Source organism: Ahaetulla prasina, chromosome 7 (genome assembly GCF_028640845.1).
Source record: "Ahaetulla prasina isolate Xishuangbanna chromosome 7, ASM2864084v1, whole genome shotgun sequence".
NCBI classification, from domain to species: Eukaryota; Metazoa; Chordata; class Lepidosauria; order Squamata; family Colubridae; genus Ahaetulla; species Ahaetulla prasina.
The window spans coordinates 10,660,872-10,677,508 of NC_080545.1; the positions used below are offsets into that span (position 1 = coordinate 10,660,872).

At 45.0% G+C, this 16,637-nt stretch overlaps 1 protein-coding gene across 1 annotated transcript in view; it reads left to right on the forward strand.

The window, feature by feature from the left end:
* The window catches only part of PRMT8 (protein arginine methyltransferase 8), a 57,399-nt gene that overhangs the window by 14,304 nt on the left and 26,458 nt on the right, over nucleotides 1–16,637 (forward strand). Inside the window, exons 2-3 of the mRNA XM_058189587.1 lie at nucleotides 3,399–3,554; nucleotides 7,503–7,566. Coding sequence (XP_058045570.1) covers nucleotides 3,399–3,554; nucleotides 7,503–7,566 — 220 coding nt within the window. The remainder of the gene's footprint in view (nucleotides 1–3,398; nucleotides 3,555–7,502; nucleotides 7,567–16,637) is intronic.

Below are 16,637 nucleotides of genomic sequence, written 5' to 3' on the forward strand. Positions count from 1 at the left end.
CTCTCTCTCTCTCTCTGCCAGCTCCATTCCCTCTTCCCCCTTGGAGCTCTCAGGTTGCCTTGATGCTGGCCCAGACTCCTACTTCTCCTCCTCCTCCTCTGATTTGGCTGCTGAAGGGGCCGGCGGCCGATGGGCCACAACGAAGCAAAGAAAGGCACGCAGAGTTGCTTCTAAGTAATTTCCTTTCTTGTTCCTCCCCTATAGAGAAAAATCTATAGCCCTCGATTTACGCCCGCAACAAAGTCCCAGATTTATGCTGCTAAGTAAAACATTTGTTAAGTGAGATTGGCTCCGTTTTAAGTCCTTTCCTGCCACAGTCGTTGAGTGAATCACTGCAGTTGTTCAATTAGTAAGATGGTTGTTAAGTGAACCTGGCTTCCCCATTGACTTTGCTTATCAGAAGGCCACAAAAGGAGATCTGGGGACACTGCGACCGTCATAAATATGTATTGTGCCTCGTCCGCTTTCCCCGCAGCCGGGCCCATCTTATCTGCTTCCGAACGCTGAGGAATGTCCTAGCATGCCTCCCGGCCCCAGCCCTGGCTCCATGCCCAGACAGGCCGAGGAAGAAGAAGCGCCTCCAGCCCCCAGCCCTGGCTCCATGCCCAGGCAAACGGAGCAACTAGACTCCTCCCCCTCCCCCACAGCATGTGAGCCTGAGGAAGGTCAATTACCAACAGCTGCAGACTGGAGTGACCCTTGCTTCAGGAGAATTGATAAGCGGCGTCAACAGAAGGAAGGGAGGGGCAGGCCGGGATAAGTGCTGAGTCATGGAGCCACACCCCATGGCCTATATAAAGGATCTGCTTTCTGGCATTCTCTGAGTCAGGCAAAGTCGAATATATCTTGCTGAAGTCACTTTCTGGTCTCCTGCCTGCCTTGAGGACTTTGCTAGGACTTTGGCAGAGCTGCAGAGGCACACCTGATACGGATTTCCCTGACCCGGCCGTCAGCGGAGGAGTGGGACACGACAATATGAGCTAGTTGCCAAGCATCTGAATTTTGATCACATGATCATGGGGGGGTGTCACAATGGTCATAATTGTGAAAAATGGTCATGTCCTTTTTTTTTCAGCACCGCAGCAGTTTTGAATGGCCATTAAGTGAACTGTTGTAACCGGAGGACTACTTGTAAAGACCAGAAGGGCTTCTGGTTGTGTGGAGTGTACAGCAGCCCAAAATGACAAAGAGTCTGGGATAGGTATTCCTCAACCCAACAACCCAGGATTGAGCCGAAAATTTTGGTTGCTAAGTGAGACAGTTGCGAAGCGAATCTTGTCCCGTTTTATGACCTTTCTTGCCGTTAAGCGGGTTAAGTGAATCAGGGCAGTTGTTACGTTCGGAACACGGTCGTTAAGCGAATCGGCCTTCCCCATTGAGTGTGCGCATGTCAGAAGGTCGCAAAAGGGGATCACGTTATCCCCCCGGGGACATTGCGACCGTCATAAATATGAACCACTTGCCGAGCGTCTGAATTTTGATTGTTTGATCCAACGGATGGAAGTGAGAAATGGTCATAAATCCCTTTGTTCAGTCCGTTGTAGCTTCTAGCGGTCACTAAACGAATACTTGTAAGTCAGGGACGACTACCTGTCATTCGCTCGTCGGGAAAGAGGGCACCAGAATCTTCCAGATTGGGAGCGGCAAGCAGGATAATTGGATCGCGCAGCTGAAAGTGACTTTTTGTTTTTTTCTTCATTTATTAAAGCGCGTTAGCTCAATTCACAGGCTCGGCATTCACCTAGAGATTTGAAATGCCGATATTAAACTGCGCTACGAACTAATTACACAGCCAACGCTCTAGATATTTTGGGGGCACGTTTGAGATTCCGTTTTCGATGACAATTTTTGTTGTCGGTCACCCGGATGGAACAGCTGCCGGCTGAGTAAAAGAAAATATGCTTTGAAGGTTGATCTCACTGATTAACGTATTCGCGTTGCCATGGTATAGAAACCCTTGGCGTCTTCTCTCGAAATTGGCAATAGTCTCTTTTCTGGTTCAGAGAGAGAGAAAGAGAGGGGGGGAGGGGGAGAGAGAGAGAGAGAGAGAGAGAGGGAGGGAGAGAGAGAGGGAGGGAGGGAGATTTTCAAGTTGCCGGCAAAAACAATGTAAATTCCAGGGATGAAATCCAGCAGGTTCTGACAGGTTCTGGAGAACCAGTAGCAGAAATTTTGAGTAGTTTGGAGAACTGGCAAATACCACCTCTGGCTGGATCCAGAGTGCGGGGTGGGGGGAATGGAGTTTTTTGCAATATCCTTTCCCCCAGAAGTGGGGTGGGAATGGGGATTTTGCAGTAACCTTCCCCTGGAGTGGGGAGGGAATAGGGATTTTGCAATATCCTTCCCCCAGGAGTGGGAGGAATGATTTTGCAGTATCCTTCCCTCAGGAGTGGGAGGAATGGGATTTTGCAGTAACCTTCTCCCAGAAGTGGGGAGGAATGGGATTTTGCAATATCCTTTCCCCCAGAAGTGGGGTGGGAATGGGGATTTTGCAGTATCCTTCCCCCAGGAGTGGGGAGGGAATAGGGATTTTGCAATATCCTTCCCCCAGGAGTGGGGAGGGAATGGGGATTTTGCAGTATCCTTCCCTCAGGAGTGGGGAGGGAATGGGGATTTTGCAGTAACCTTCTCCCAGAAGTGGGGAGGGAATGGGGATTTTGCAGTATCCTTCCCCCAGGAGTGGGGAGGGAATGGGGATTTTGCAGTAACCTTCCCCTGGAGTGGGGAGGGAATAGGGATTTTGCAATATCCTTCCCGTAGAAGTGGAGAGGGAATAGGGATTTTGCAGTATCCTTCCCCTGGAGTGGGGAGGGAATAGGGATTTTGCAATATCCTTCCCGCAGAAGTGGAGAGGGAATAGGGATTTTGCAGTATCCTTCCCCCAGGAGTGGGGAGGGAATGGGGATTTTGCAGTAACCTTCCCCTGGAGTGGGGAGGGAATGGAGATTTTGCAATATCCTTCTCCCAGAAGTGGGGAGGGAATGGGGATTTTGCAGTAACCTTCCCCTGGAGTGGGGAGGGAATAGGGATTTTGCAATATCCCTCCCGTAGAAGTGGAGAGGGAATAGGGATTTTGCAGTATCCTTCCCCTGGAGTGGGGAGGGAATAGGGATTTTGCAATATCCTTCCCGCAGAAGTGGAGAGGGAATAGGGATTTTGCAGTATCCTTCCCCCAGGAGTGGGGAGGGAATGGGGATTTTGCAGGAACCTTCCCCTGGAGTGGGGAGGGAATGGGGATTTTGCTGTATCCTTCCCCAGCCACGCCCACCAAACCACCCCATGTCCACCAAGCCACGCCCACAGAACCGGTAGTAAAAAAAAAAATTTGAATTTTGCCACTGGTAAATTCCTATTTTTATGTGACCAGATGGTGTCTTTTTTTTTTTTTTTAAACCCAGGAAATGCTGAAGGACGAGGTGCGCACATTAACCTACCGAAACTCCATGTACCACAATAAGCACGTCTTTAAGGAGAAGATTGTGCTGGATGTCGGGAGTGGCACGGGCATCCTTTCCATGTTCGCTGCCAAGGCGGGAGCCAAAAAAGTCTATGGGGTAAGGAGAACGGATGCTACCCATCGTTTCGCTTTGGCAGCAATGGTTGGTGTTGTTGTTTTGTTTCTCTGTTTGCCAGCTGGACTCCCAAACATCTGGTACTGGGTAGGTTGTCTGCAAAATGTCCTAACCTGTTAGGCAGGTCCTTTGATGCCTGGTCTTCCTTCCTCCAAGAACCCCACAGTCCTCTTCCTCCTCTAACATGAGCACCACAACCACCACCATCATTCCACAAACCCCACTCCCTTCCAGCACTGATGATGTTACCTAGTTTGGTGATGAAACGTCTGCAAGAAAACAACCAAGCTCAGAGAGCTACAAGGACTCCAAAGTTCTCCTCCTCCTCCTCCTCCTCTTCCTCCTCCTCCTCCTCCTCCTCCTCCTCCTCCTCCTCCTCCTCCTCCTCCCCACAAACCCTACTCTCTTCCAGCACTGATGATGTTACCTAGTTTGGTGATGAAACGTCTGCAAGAAAACAACCAAGCTCAGAGAGCTACAAGGACTCCAAAGTTCTCCTCCTCCTCCTCCTCTTCCTCCCCCTCCTCCTCCTCCTCCTCTTCTCTTCTTCTCCTTCTCCTCCTCTTCTCCTCCTTGTCCTCCTCCTCCTCCTCCTCCTCCTCCTCCTCCTCCCCACAAACCCTACTCTCTTCCAGCACTGATGATATTACCTAGTTTGGTAATGAAACATCTGCAAGAAAACAACCAAGCTCAGAGAGCTACAAGGACCCCACAGTCCTCTTCCTCCTCTAACATGAGCACCACAACCACCACCATCATTCCACAAACCCCACTCCTTTCCAGCACTGATGATGTTACCTAGTTTGGTGATGAAACGTCTGCAAGAAAACAACCAAGCTCAGAGAGCTACAAGGACTTGAATGGATGGATTTAATAAATCATGTGACTTGAATGGATGGATTTAATAAATCATGTGACTTGAATGGATGGATTTAATAAATCATGTGACTTGAATGGATGGATTTAATAAATCATGTGACTTGAATGGATGGATTTAATAAATGAATGGATTTAATAAATCATGTGACTTGAATGGATGGATTTAATAAATGAATGGATTTAATAAATCATGTGACTTGAATGGATGGATTTAATAAATCATGTGACTTGAATGGATGGATTTAATAAATGAATAATAATAAATAATAATAATAAAAAATAAAATAAAATAAATAAATAATAATAATAAATAAATAAAATAAATGAATGGATTTAATAAATCATGTGACTTGAATGGATGCGATGCTTGCATGACCTGCACGTCTGATGTTGCTCACAGTGGTCCAAGGGACCGCTCAGGGAGTTAGTGTGCTTGCTCAGACTCGTGAAAAATTAGAGGGAACATTGGCTACAAGGACTCCAAAGTTCTCCTCCTCCTCCTCCTCCTCCTCCTCCTCCTCCTCCTCCTCCTCCTCCTCCTCCTCCCCACAAACCCTACTCTCTTCCAGCACTGATGATGTTACCTAGTTTGATAATGAAACATCTGCAAGAAAACAACCAAGCTCAGAGAGCTACAAGGAGTCCAAAGTTCTCCTGCTCCTCCTCCTCCTCCTCCTCCTCCTCCTCCTCCTCCTCCTCCTCCTCCTCCTCCCCACAAACCCTACTCTCTTCCAGCACTGATGATGTTACCTAGTTTGGTAATGAAACATCTGCAAGAAAACAACCAAGCTCAGAGAGCTACAAGGACTCCAAAGTTCTCCTCCTCCTCCTCCTCTTCCTCTTCCTCCTCCTCCTCCTCCTCCTCCTCCTCCTCCTCCTCCTCACAAACCCTACTCTCTTCCAGCACTGATGATGTTACCTAGTTTGGTAATGAAACATCTGCAAGAAAACAACCAAGCTCAGAGAGCACCAAGGACCCCACAGTCCTTCTCCTCCTCCTCCTCCTCCTCCTCCTCTCCACAAACCCTCCTCCCTTCCAGCGCTGATGATGTTACCTAGTTTGTTAATGAAACATCTGCAAGGAAACAACGAAGCTCAAGGACCCCTCATTTCCACCCTGAGCTGCAAATATTCTCCTTTATCAATTGGCTTTGGCAGTAGGAATGCTGTACGCACAATCTCTCTTCCTTTTAGCAAAGCACTTGACCAAGGAGCCCACGATATTCTGATGAGCAAGCTAGCTAACTGTAGATTAGATGGGATGATAATTGAATGGACACCTGTCTGGCTAGCTAGACAATCATTTTCAGCGGGCGTTCATTAAGGAGTCCTCTTCAGCCTGGAGTGAAATATTAACTGGAACGCTCCGAGATTTGATATTTCATCATTTTTATTAATGATCTGCGGGGGGTGGGGGAGAAATTACTTGCTTTATGAATAAGCAGAGGCTTCATTTGGCACAAGGTGGCCTTAGCAGCTTCAGCAGGTAAGTACAAATAGTCCTCAACTTGCAACAGTTGTGAACTTCAACTCCCAGAATTCACTAGCCATCACAGCTGGCTGGGGAATTCTGGGAGTTGAAGTCCACACATCTTAAAGTTGCCAGGGCTGAGATTACAAATTGGATGACTGTAATGGGAATAATATGGGACGCGGTGGCTCAGGGGCTAGGACGTTGAGCTTGTCGATCGAAAGGTCGGCAGCTCAGCGGTTCGAATCCCTAGTGCTGCCGTATAACGGGGTGAGCTCCCGTTACTTGTCCCAGCTTCTGCCAACCTAGCAGTTTCGAAAGCATGTAAAAATGCAAGTAGAAAAAATAGGGACCACCTTTGGTGGGAAGGTAACAGCGTTCCGTGCGCCTTTGGTGTTGAGTCATGCTGGCCACATGACCACGGAGACATCTTCGGACAGCGCTGGCTCTTCGGCTTTGAAACGGAGATGAACACCGCCCCCTAGAGTCGGCAACGACTAGCACGTATGTGCGAGGGGAACCTTTACCTTTACCTTTTAATGGGAATAATCCCATCTGCTCATATTTGTTGCCATGCTTTCTTTCTTTCTTTGATTTCATTCAGGGGTCTCCTAACTCGACAACTTATAGACTCATGGACTTCAATTCTTAGAATGCTGGCTGAGGAATTCTGGGAGCTGACGTCCACAAGTCTTAAAGTTGCCAAGTTTGGAGAGCCCCTGCACTAGACGGCAATATGAGGTGTAAACGACATCTAGAACTAGCAGCTGCCAAAAAAGCCAACACAGTTCTGGGCTGCATAAACAGAGGGATAGAATCAAGATCACGAGAAGTGTTAATACCACTTTATAATGACTTGGTAAGGCCACACTTGGAATATTGCATTCAGTTTTGGTCGCCATGCTGTAAAAAAGATGTGGAGACTCTAGAAAGAGTGCAGAGAAGAGCAACAAAGATGATGAGGGGACTGGAGGCTAAAACATATGAAGAACGGTTACAGGAACTCGGTATGTCTAGTTTAATGAAAAGAAGGATTAGGGGAGACATGATAGCAGTGTTCCAACATCTCAGGGGCTGCCACAAAGAAGAGGGAGTCAAGCTATTCTCCAAAGCACCTGAGGGCAGGATAAGAAGCAATGGGTGGAAACCAATCAAGGAGAGAAGTAACTTAGAACTAAGGAGAAATTTCCCGACACTTAGAACAATTAATAAGTAGAACAACTTGCCTCCAGAAGCTGTGAATGCTCCAACACTGGAAAAATTTAAGAAAATGTTGGATAGCCATTTGTCTGAAATGGTGTAGGGTTTCCTGCCTGGGCAGGGGGTTGGACTAGAAGGCCTCCAAGGTCCCTTCCAACTCTGTTGTTGTTGTTGTTGTTGTTGTTGTTGTTGTTGTTATTATTATTATTATTATTATTATTATTATTATTATTATTATTATTATTATTATTATTATTATCCTTTGTCTTGGTAGGACAGCCCCTCTGGAGTAAGCTTATGATGTCTGCATATGCAATTTGATTTATCGGACATGTTGAGTGTTGGGCTTCCTTTCCACCCCCCTCTTTTCTATCTTGCAGATTGAATGTTCCAGTATATCTGACTACTCTGAAAAGATTATCAAATCCAACCACTTGGATCACAGTAAGACATATCGATGAAGATCTGCGGTTCCCATTTTCCCTATTTTTCAGTTTCTTTAATTGATGCTTTGTAGACGGGCTTTACGGTATTTATGATGTGAAGACTTTTACTTTTATATCATTCCAAAGGTTAAATTGTGTAGATGCTGTTTTTGATATACGGAAATTATTTCAATAAAAGGAATTTAATTATTAAAATTATCTGCCTTTCATTAGATTAAAGCGGTCTGCAGGTAGGTAACTTTAATAAATAAATTACTTAACTTTTTTCCTATGATTACTTAGCTTCTCCTATGATTATTTAACTTTTCCTAGGGATAAAAGACGGCAGAAGTTTTTTGTATTTAAAGAATCCCTCTGGATTTGTGGCTTTAATCACTCTGACCTTGTCTTTCTTCTTAGTTTCACAAGTAGCAGTTAATGAACTTGAAATGAAGTCCATAATTCCCTCTCCAATTATTTCTCCCATGATCAAAATCTCTGAAAAGGAACATTTGATTCCATTTTTAATAGCCACGATAAACTTACCTCCTCCAAAAACCAGTTCAGTTAGCTGCCTTTCTTACCATCGGTATCAATGAATTGCTTAAATTAATTTTGCAGCGGTAGTTGCTTTTCATGTTCCTTATGCATTAGTTATTCCATTTCATTATTTTTACCAGCGCAGCTCAGACAAAAAATTGGAAGGCCAATCAGACATTTTTCCATTTGTCTTAAGTTTGCTTTTAACATTTTTTTTTTTACAACATTTTCAAAACGTTTACTTTGTACTTATCTGAAGGATTGTAATGTCTCTACATGTGTGCATTTGACTTGTGTTTCCTATGAAGAAGTTTGTATGTGTCTCTGTTAAGCATCATTATGTTCTTTCCGGTCCATTTCTGTAGCTTATCAACATCATTTGAATTACCGATATGTTACTTTCTCCTAGAATATTAGCTGTCCCACTCTATGGTGTCATTTGCAATTTTGATAAGCATACCCTCCTTCTCTCCATCTCAGTCATTTATGAAAGTGCTGAAGAACTGTGGACCAGAGGTGGATTTCAGCAGGTTCTGACCAGTTCTGGAGAACTGGTAGTAGAAATTTTGAGTAGTTCGGAGAACCGGCAAACCCCACCTCTGACTGGCCCCGCCCCCATCTATTCTCTGCCTCCCAATTCCCAGCTGATCAGGAGGAAATGGGGATTTTTGCAGTATCCTTCCCCTGGAGTGGGGTGGGAATGGAAATTTTACAGTATCCTTCCCCTGCTATGCCCCCCAAGCCACACACCCCCAAGCCATGCCACGCCCACCAAGCCATGCCACTCTCACCAAGCCAAACCCACAGAACCTGTAGTAAAAATAAATTGAAAACCCACCACTGATCTAAGCCATGGGTAATTGATCTCTACTCCAACCAGTTCAGGAAGGTTTGCAGCTGGTGCAAAGTTCAGAAGTGAAGTACTTCACACCAGAGCCACTCCTTGAAAACTCAGCAGGCGGTGAGGATTATACAACACTTCCATAGAGCGAATCTTTTCTCAAAGGGAGTGAACCCCATGCCAGACAGCCCGGACCTCTGTGTTCAAATCCAGCTTGGTCAATATCACCTTTGTCTTGCCTGATTTAATTTCAGCTGCTCTTCCTCGTTCAACATGCGACAGACGTTCTAAAATAGCTATGATTTCTGAACTTGAATGACGGGAGGAAGTAGAATTGGGTACCGTCCACATACTGATGACTCCCACTCTCTGCAAATCCAGATGACCTCCTACACTGCTTTCATTAGAGAAGGATAGGATAGGGAAGGAAAGGAAAGGAAAGGAAAGGAAAGGAAAGGAAAGGAGGGAGCAGAAGGGAGAGAAGGGGAGGGAGGGGAGGTGTGGGGAGAGAAGGAAAGGAAAGGAAGGGAGGAAAGAGAGGCAAGGGTAGGGTATAGTAGGGTAGGGTAGGATAGGATAGGATAGGATAGGAAAGGGAAAAAAAGGAAAGGAAAGGAAAGGAAAGGAAAGGAAGGGGAAGGGGAAGGGGAAGATAGGGTAGGGTAGGGTAGGGTAGGATAGGATAGGATAGGATAGGATAGGAAAGGAAAGGGAAGGGAAGGGGAAGGGGAAGGGGAAGGGGAAGGATAGGATAGGATAGGATAGGATAGGATAGGATAGGATAGGATAGGATAGGATAGGATAGGATAGGATAGGATAGGATAGATAGGACAGGACAATAATAGAATAGAATAAAATAGAGTAGAGTAGAGTAGAGTAGAATAGAACAGAACAGAACAGAACAGAACAGAACAGAACAGAACAGAACAGAATAGAATAACAGAGTTGGAAGGGACCTTGGAGGTCTTCTAGTCCAACCCTCTGCCCAGGCAGGAAACCCTATACCATTTCAGGCAAATGGTTATCCAATCTCCTCTTAAAAACCATCCAGTGTTGCAGCATTCACAACTTCTGGTGGCCATTTGTTCCACTAGTTAATTGTTTTATCTGTCAGGAAATTTCCCCTTAGTTCTCAGTTGCTTCTCTCCTTGATGAATTTCTATCCGTTGCTTCTTGTCCTACCTTCTCATTCACAAAATAGTTCCAGTGAAGCCCGAGCATCTCGTTTCCTGCCTTGCCAGCTCCAACTTTCACACCAAGGTCATTCAATCTGTCTTCATAGGATTTAATTTTGAATTCCTTGATCTTCCTTGCAGCGCTTGCATTTTCTCGGAATCTATCTTGAGCTCTGGAGTCCAGAATTGGCACAGGAATTCATAACCATTTTTCACACTTATGAGCATTGCAGCATCCCCTTGGTCACGTGATCCAAATTCAGCTGCTTGGCCAACTGACTCATCCTTATGACGGTCGCATGCGATCCCCTTCTGGCACCTTCTGACATGCAAGGTCAATGGGGAAGCCAGGTTACTAACTTAACAACTGCTTCACTTAACAGCTGTGGCAAGAAAGGTCGTAAAATTCACTTAACAAATATAATCCTTTAAGCAATAGAAATTTGAGGCTCAGTTTTGGCTGTAAGTTGAGGGCTACCTGTAATTTATGCTTATCACTAGAACAGCTTATCACAGCTTATAACACGTGAACGCCGTTTAAAAATAGAGCTTAATAGTTTAATGACTAAATCGGTAGCTTTTAGGTTGCGTCTTAAAATTTGTCAGAGAACAAAACTGATTGATTGATTGACAGATTGAAGGAATAGAGTTGAACGATTACTTCCTGTAATTTGGAAATTATAAGGCAAGCATAAAATTGCATCTGTCTTTTTCTCCCCCCAGCCATATCACACATCTGGCTTACGTGCAGTTTATAATGAAACTCCTATTCTGTTTCCCAAGTACAATGACCCAGCTAGGGATCTTCTGTCTTATATCTGTGCGTGCGAATTTAGTTTCCTAAGCAAAGACTTTCAAGTTTATTTGTTAAATTTCTGTTGTGACTCCAGCCCCCGAACCTGGCCCCATGCCCGACAGTGACTCTGAGAGTGAGCGGGAAGGGTCGGTAAGGCTTACCTTGGGAGCACCAATTCTTTGGCTCGGCTCCAGGAGCCAGAATCAGACCAGTCGGAGGACATAATGAGGCCGTCATCCCCTGATTCCTCCCTTCCCCAGGCTACGCCTTCAGACCCAGCTGATAATAATAATAATCAAGGTTGGCTTGACCCACGCTTCAGAAGATTAGAGAGGCGGCGTCATCAAAAGGAAGCCCCACCCCACAGGATATATAAGGAGCTTTGGGGCTGCTCTCACTCCACGGGAAGCAAAGTTTAGCTGAACCGTTTCAAAAAGAGCTGAAAGTCTTGTTACGTGAGTCATTTGTTTGAACTTTGGCAGGCAGTTGCAATTTCTCTGCCAGGTCTGATAAGAGCCATGAATCCAAGTGGGGAAGGAGACAGAACAATTTCATTCGATTACTCCCAGCCCATGTCTCTATAGCAATAGCAATAGCACTTAGACTTATATACCGCTTCAGGAGGACTCTGGGAGTTGAAGTCCACAGGTCTTAAGGGGACCAAGGTTGGAGATCCCTGCTCTAAGCGGTTTACAGAATCAGCCTATCACCCCCAAACAATCTGGGTCCTCATTTGATCGACCTCGGAAGGACGGAAGGCTGAGTCAACCTTGAGCCAGTCAGGATCAAACTGCTGGCAGTGGGCAGAATTAGCCTGCAATACTGCATTCTAATCACTGTGCCACCATTGCAGAGATAGGACTAGCAGTTAGACTTATATACCACTTCATGGTGCTTTTACAGCCCTCTCTAAGTGGTTTACAGAATCAGCCTCTTGCCCCCAGACAATCTGGGTCCTCATTTTATCGACCTCGGAAGGATGGAAGGCTGAATCAACCTTGAGCCTGGTGAAATTCAAACTGCCGAACTGCTGGCAGCCGTACTGCATTCTAACCACTGCACCACCATGCCTCCTATCCAATCAAGGCCATTCTGAATTTTATGTAACTTCTCGCATGTGAGTTATCCTAGTCAATTTTAAATCATCTTTACATTTGATGTGCATTCCTTCCATCTCTTCCTTCAAAGCATTAATGAATATACTGAAGTAGGAGCGCTTAAAGGACGGATTCCTGGAGTACTTACTTAATTTTTTTTTCTTTTTATGAACCTGTAAATCCCTTTTTATCGGGGTGGAGTCGGGGCGACTGAATACAGCTGAGCATTTACTAGCCGGATGCCCTTTCTGATGTCTATGCAGAGCTTGCTGCAAATATTTTCTTCTTGAACCCTGATAGAGAAACTTCTGTTGCTGCCTAGGATTGAACTCTCAACCTTCTGAGTCGGAGGCGAGTGTCTTCATCTCTAGGCCATCACACCGCTCCGCCATATTCTATCTAATTTCACGAGGAACTACAGATGATAATTTTTCAATGTAATAAAACATATATATATATGCATACCAGAGGTGAAATGCTTCCGGTTCAGACCGGTTCGTTTGAACCGGTAGTTAAAAAAACGCTACCAGTTCGGGTGAACCGGTATTTCCGACGATCAGCTGTGGCGCATGATTTATATTAGCTAGAAAGCAGGAAATCATGTGGCACAGTTGTTCCTCCCCTTGCTGTTCTACTTACCTTAGAAAAGGCTTCTTAATCTTCCTTTTTTAGCGCTGTGCGGTAGCGCCTGTGGTGTGCATGCACATAAAGCATGTGTTTGCCATGCACTGTGCATGCGCGCATGAAGCGAACCGGTAGCAAAGCAAACCGGTACCAGACTTCAGAGCACTTCACCCCTGATACATACCCATCCAATCCACATTAATCCACTTGCCAATCAGTAGGCTTGGGGCATTTTAAGAAATTCAAGATATAGTATGTATTACAGCGTTCCCACAATCTACTAGGGAAGTTACCCATTCCATAAATAAGTTAACTGCTTAGAATCAATTGAATATAGCAGGATATAAATGTTAGCAAGTAAATAAATGATCTGGCAGATCGATTCTGGACAGATAGATGTAATTTCTAGTCATTGTTTTCAAAGTGCCTGAGAGACATCTGCTGAGCAATCTTCCAGGAATTGATGTTAGCCTGATGAGTCTCTTGGCTTACTCCATCTTCCTTTTTTCCTCTTTTTGAAAAATAGCGATCTGGCATTTCACTTCAGCAGGATTTCTCCACGATCATCATCATCATCATCTTCTTTTAATGACCCCATAATCCCTTGTGGGGTGGAGTCTGAACGGAGCTGAGTGTTTACTGGCCGGATGCCCTTCGTGTCGCCAATGCAGAGTTTTTTCCCCCCCAGCAAATATATTCTCATTGTGCCCAGAGAGAGAAATATCTACCTCTATTCTAAGATCGAACTCACAGCCTCCTGATTGTAAGGCGAGAGCTCCACCTCTAGGCCACCACACCCTTCGAGGATTTCGCCAAGATAATACATAAGAATTCGGCCCAACTATCAGCTGCAATCCCCTAGGATGACTTTCCTGTGATTCTGTGGCGCTTTAAACATAATCAGACGAAAGAGATACTCCCCACGTTGTGTTTCTGTCAATCTTCAGGCTCAAATCCTATCTCTCCATCCTGCTTCTTTGGTTTTAGTGGAACACTTAGATTTTGTTGGAAAAGAGTGAACCTAGTAAGAGTTGAGTAGCTCCAGAGGTGGGATTCACTTCCCTTCCCTACCGGTTTGCAAATGCTTTGCTCGCACACATCTCCTCTGCACATGCACATGGCCTTCCATGCATACACAGTGCTCACACATTACGTCCGGGTGGGTGGGCGGAGCCTCCCGTAGTCGTCACTACCGGTTCTCCCGAACCGGACAAAACTGCCTGAATCCCACTACCGAGTAGCTCTTTCTTAGTTAATTTAGCATTCTTCCTTCTTCACTGAGGGGCCAATATACTGACTCTATGCTTTTCTCTTTATTTTGAACATATCTAAATAAGTCTTTTTTTTAAAAAAAAAAATACTCAGCATCCTTTGTTAACCTCAGCAACCTTCTGCATTTCTCTTTCCTGTCACCATTTCAACAATTTTGGGCTACATCTCTGCAACGTTTTCCTTTCTGACCTGGTCTAGTTTCCATTTCATACATATGTCCTTTTTAAATAATAATAATAATAATAATAATAATAATAATAATAATAATAATAATAATAATAATAATAATAATAATAATAATAATAATAATAATATTCGGATTCTCCTTAAGCTTTTTGCTTCGTATACCTCCGGATCTGCTGCCGGCAAGTTGCTGCTTTCAACTCTTCTTTTTTCTCATTAATTTCCCCCCCCCCTTTTATTTCCACTGTGCTTCTCAAAGGTCCTTTTCCCCCCCTCTTTTTAAAAAAAATCTCACCCATCTCAGATTCCCACCCCCCCCCTTATTTTTTTTTCTTTCCTTGATCTTCCCCATCCGGTGTCCGAGCTTATTAAGAGCCACTTAAATACTATTTCCATCGGTGCCATTTCCTGAAAAGGCTGTGTCGTTTTTTTGTGGTTTTTTTAGCCTATTATCTCCTCGACAATTTAAAATTGGTTAAGGTGAGGGCTGTCAGAAATTCACCATCAAAGAGTAAATTGCTGCCAGCATGATTTAATCCACTAAAACCTTCTGTATCACCTTGAAAAGATAGTCTCACCCCCCCTGGTTGATAATCATTACCATTAAGATCCCATACTGTTGCTTAAAAATTCTCCATCTAATAAAACAACAAATGAGTCCCATGAAGACAGTGGCATGAACGACCGTATTTTTCGGAGTATAGAAGCACTCTACGATGGGTGAAAATTTTGGTGCGTCTTAGAGACTGAATACAGGCCCGTTTTTGAGCTCCCGAATCCTCCACGCATTGCATTTTTGCCCTCCCCGGCCCCCAGAAGCACTCTGCAGTGCTCTGCATGGCCTGCCTGTTTTTGGGTTCCCGAACTCTCCACACATCATGTTTTCAACCCCCCCTGGCCCCCAGGAGCAGTCTGCAGTGCTCCGCACGGCCCATTTTCGCCAAAAACAGGCTCATTTTTAGGCTTCCGAACCTTCTACGTGACACATTTTCACCCTTCCCAGTCCCCAGAAGCACTCTGCAGTGCTCCACACGACCTGTTTTTGTCAAAAATGAACTCATTTTTGCCCTCCCCGGCCCCCAGAAGCACTCTGCAGTGTTCCACATGGCCCGTTTTCACCAAAGCCTAGGTCATTTTTGGGCTCCCAAACCCTCCATGTTACACATTTTTGCCCTCCCCGGCCCCCAGAAGCAGTCTGCAGTGCTCCACATAGCCCGTTTTCACCAAAAATGAGCACATTTTTGGACTCCCAAACCCTCCGTGTGTCACGTTTTTGCCCTCCCTGGCCCCCAGAAGCACTCTGCAGTGTTCCACAAAAGCCTGGCTCATTTTGGGGCTCCCAAACCCTCCATGTTACACATTTTTGCCCTCCCCGGCCCCCAGAAGCAGTCTGCAGTGCTCCGCACGGCCCATTTTCACCAAAAATGAGCCCATTTTTGGACTCCCAAACCTTCCGTGTGTCGCGTTTTTGCCCTCCCCGGCCCCCAGAAGCACTCTGCAGGCCAAAAATGGATTAGTTTTCGAAAAAAACAGGATGCGCGGAGGGTTCGGGAGGCCAAAAATGGGCCTGTTTTTGGCCTGCAAAGTGCTTCTTGGGGGCAGGGAAGGCAAAAATACGATGCATGGAGACCAAAAGCTAATTTTTTTCTTGTTTTCTTCCTCTAAATCTAGGTGCATCTTATAGTCTGAAAAATACGGTAATTCTTCTCCACTCCTGTTAATAAGGGAGATAAGCCTCCAAATATATTATTTTATTGCAAAAAAGGCTTTGGTCTTACTAAAAGATGGAGAATGAAATAAGGTGGAAAAAAAGCCTCCTTACCCTCATTTTATGAAGGGTAATCCAGGAAGTTTCTTATTTCTACTAGGAATTAGTTAGAATAGAATAGAATAGAATGTTTATAGTTTATAGGAAATCAGAAAAGATTTAAAATCATCATCATAACGACCCCATAATCGCTTGCAGGGTGGAGTCTGGGCAATTGAATGGAGCTAGCAGAGTGTTTTACTGGCCAGATGCCCTTCCTGTCACCGATGCAGAGTTTCGTTCAGCAGATATACTCTCAGTGTGCCCTGAGAGAAAAGGTTTAAAATAATAACCGTAGATTCATGTAACTACAGTTAGTCCTTGACTTACAACTACAATTGGAACCAGGACTTCCAAGGCGGTTGTTAAGAGAGTCACGGCTGAATTTATGACCCTTTTTCCATGATTGTGAAGTGGTTCGTGGCAGTTATTAAGTGAGTCATGAAGTTGTTAGGCGAATCCAGATTTCCACAGTGTCTTTGCTCCCTAGGAAGGTCACAAATAGTGATCACATGACCTAAGAAGATGCTGCAGCCATGGTAAATACATGCCAGTTGCCAAGCAACAGAATTTTGATCAAGAGACCGTGGGGATGCTGCAATGGTCGTCAGAATGAGGACCGGTTATCAGTCACTTTTTTTTAAGGCTGTTGTAACTTTGAAATGGTTGTAAGTCGAGGACTAGCTGTATTCTGCTAGTTGGGCATATTCAGGTAGTGTTGTGTCTTGCCCGCCCTCAGAGCAGCCGGGGCCTTC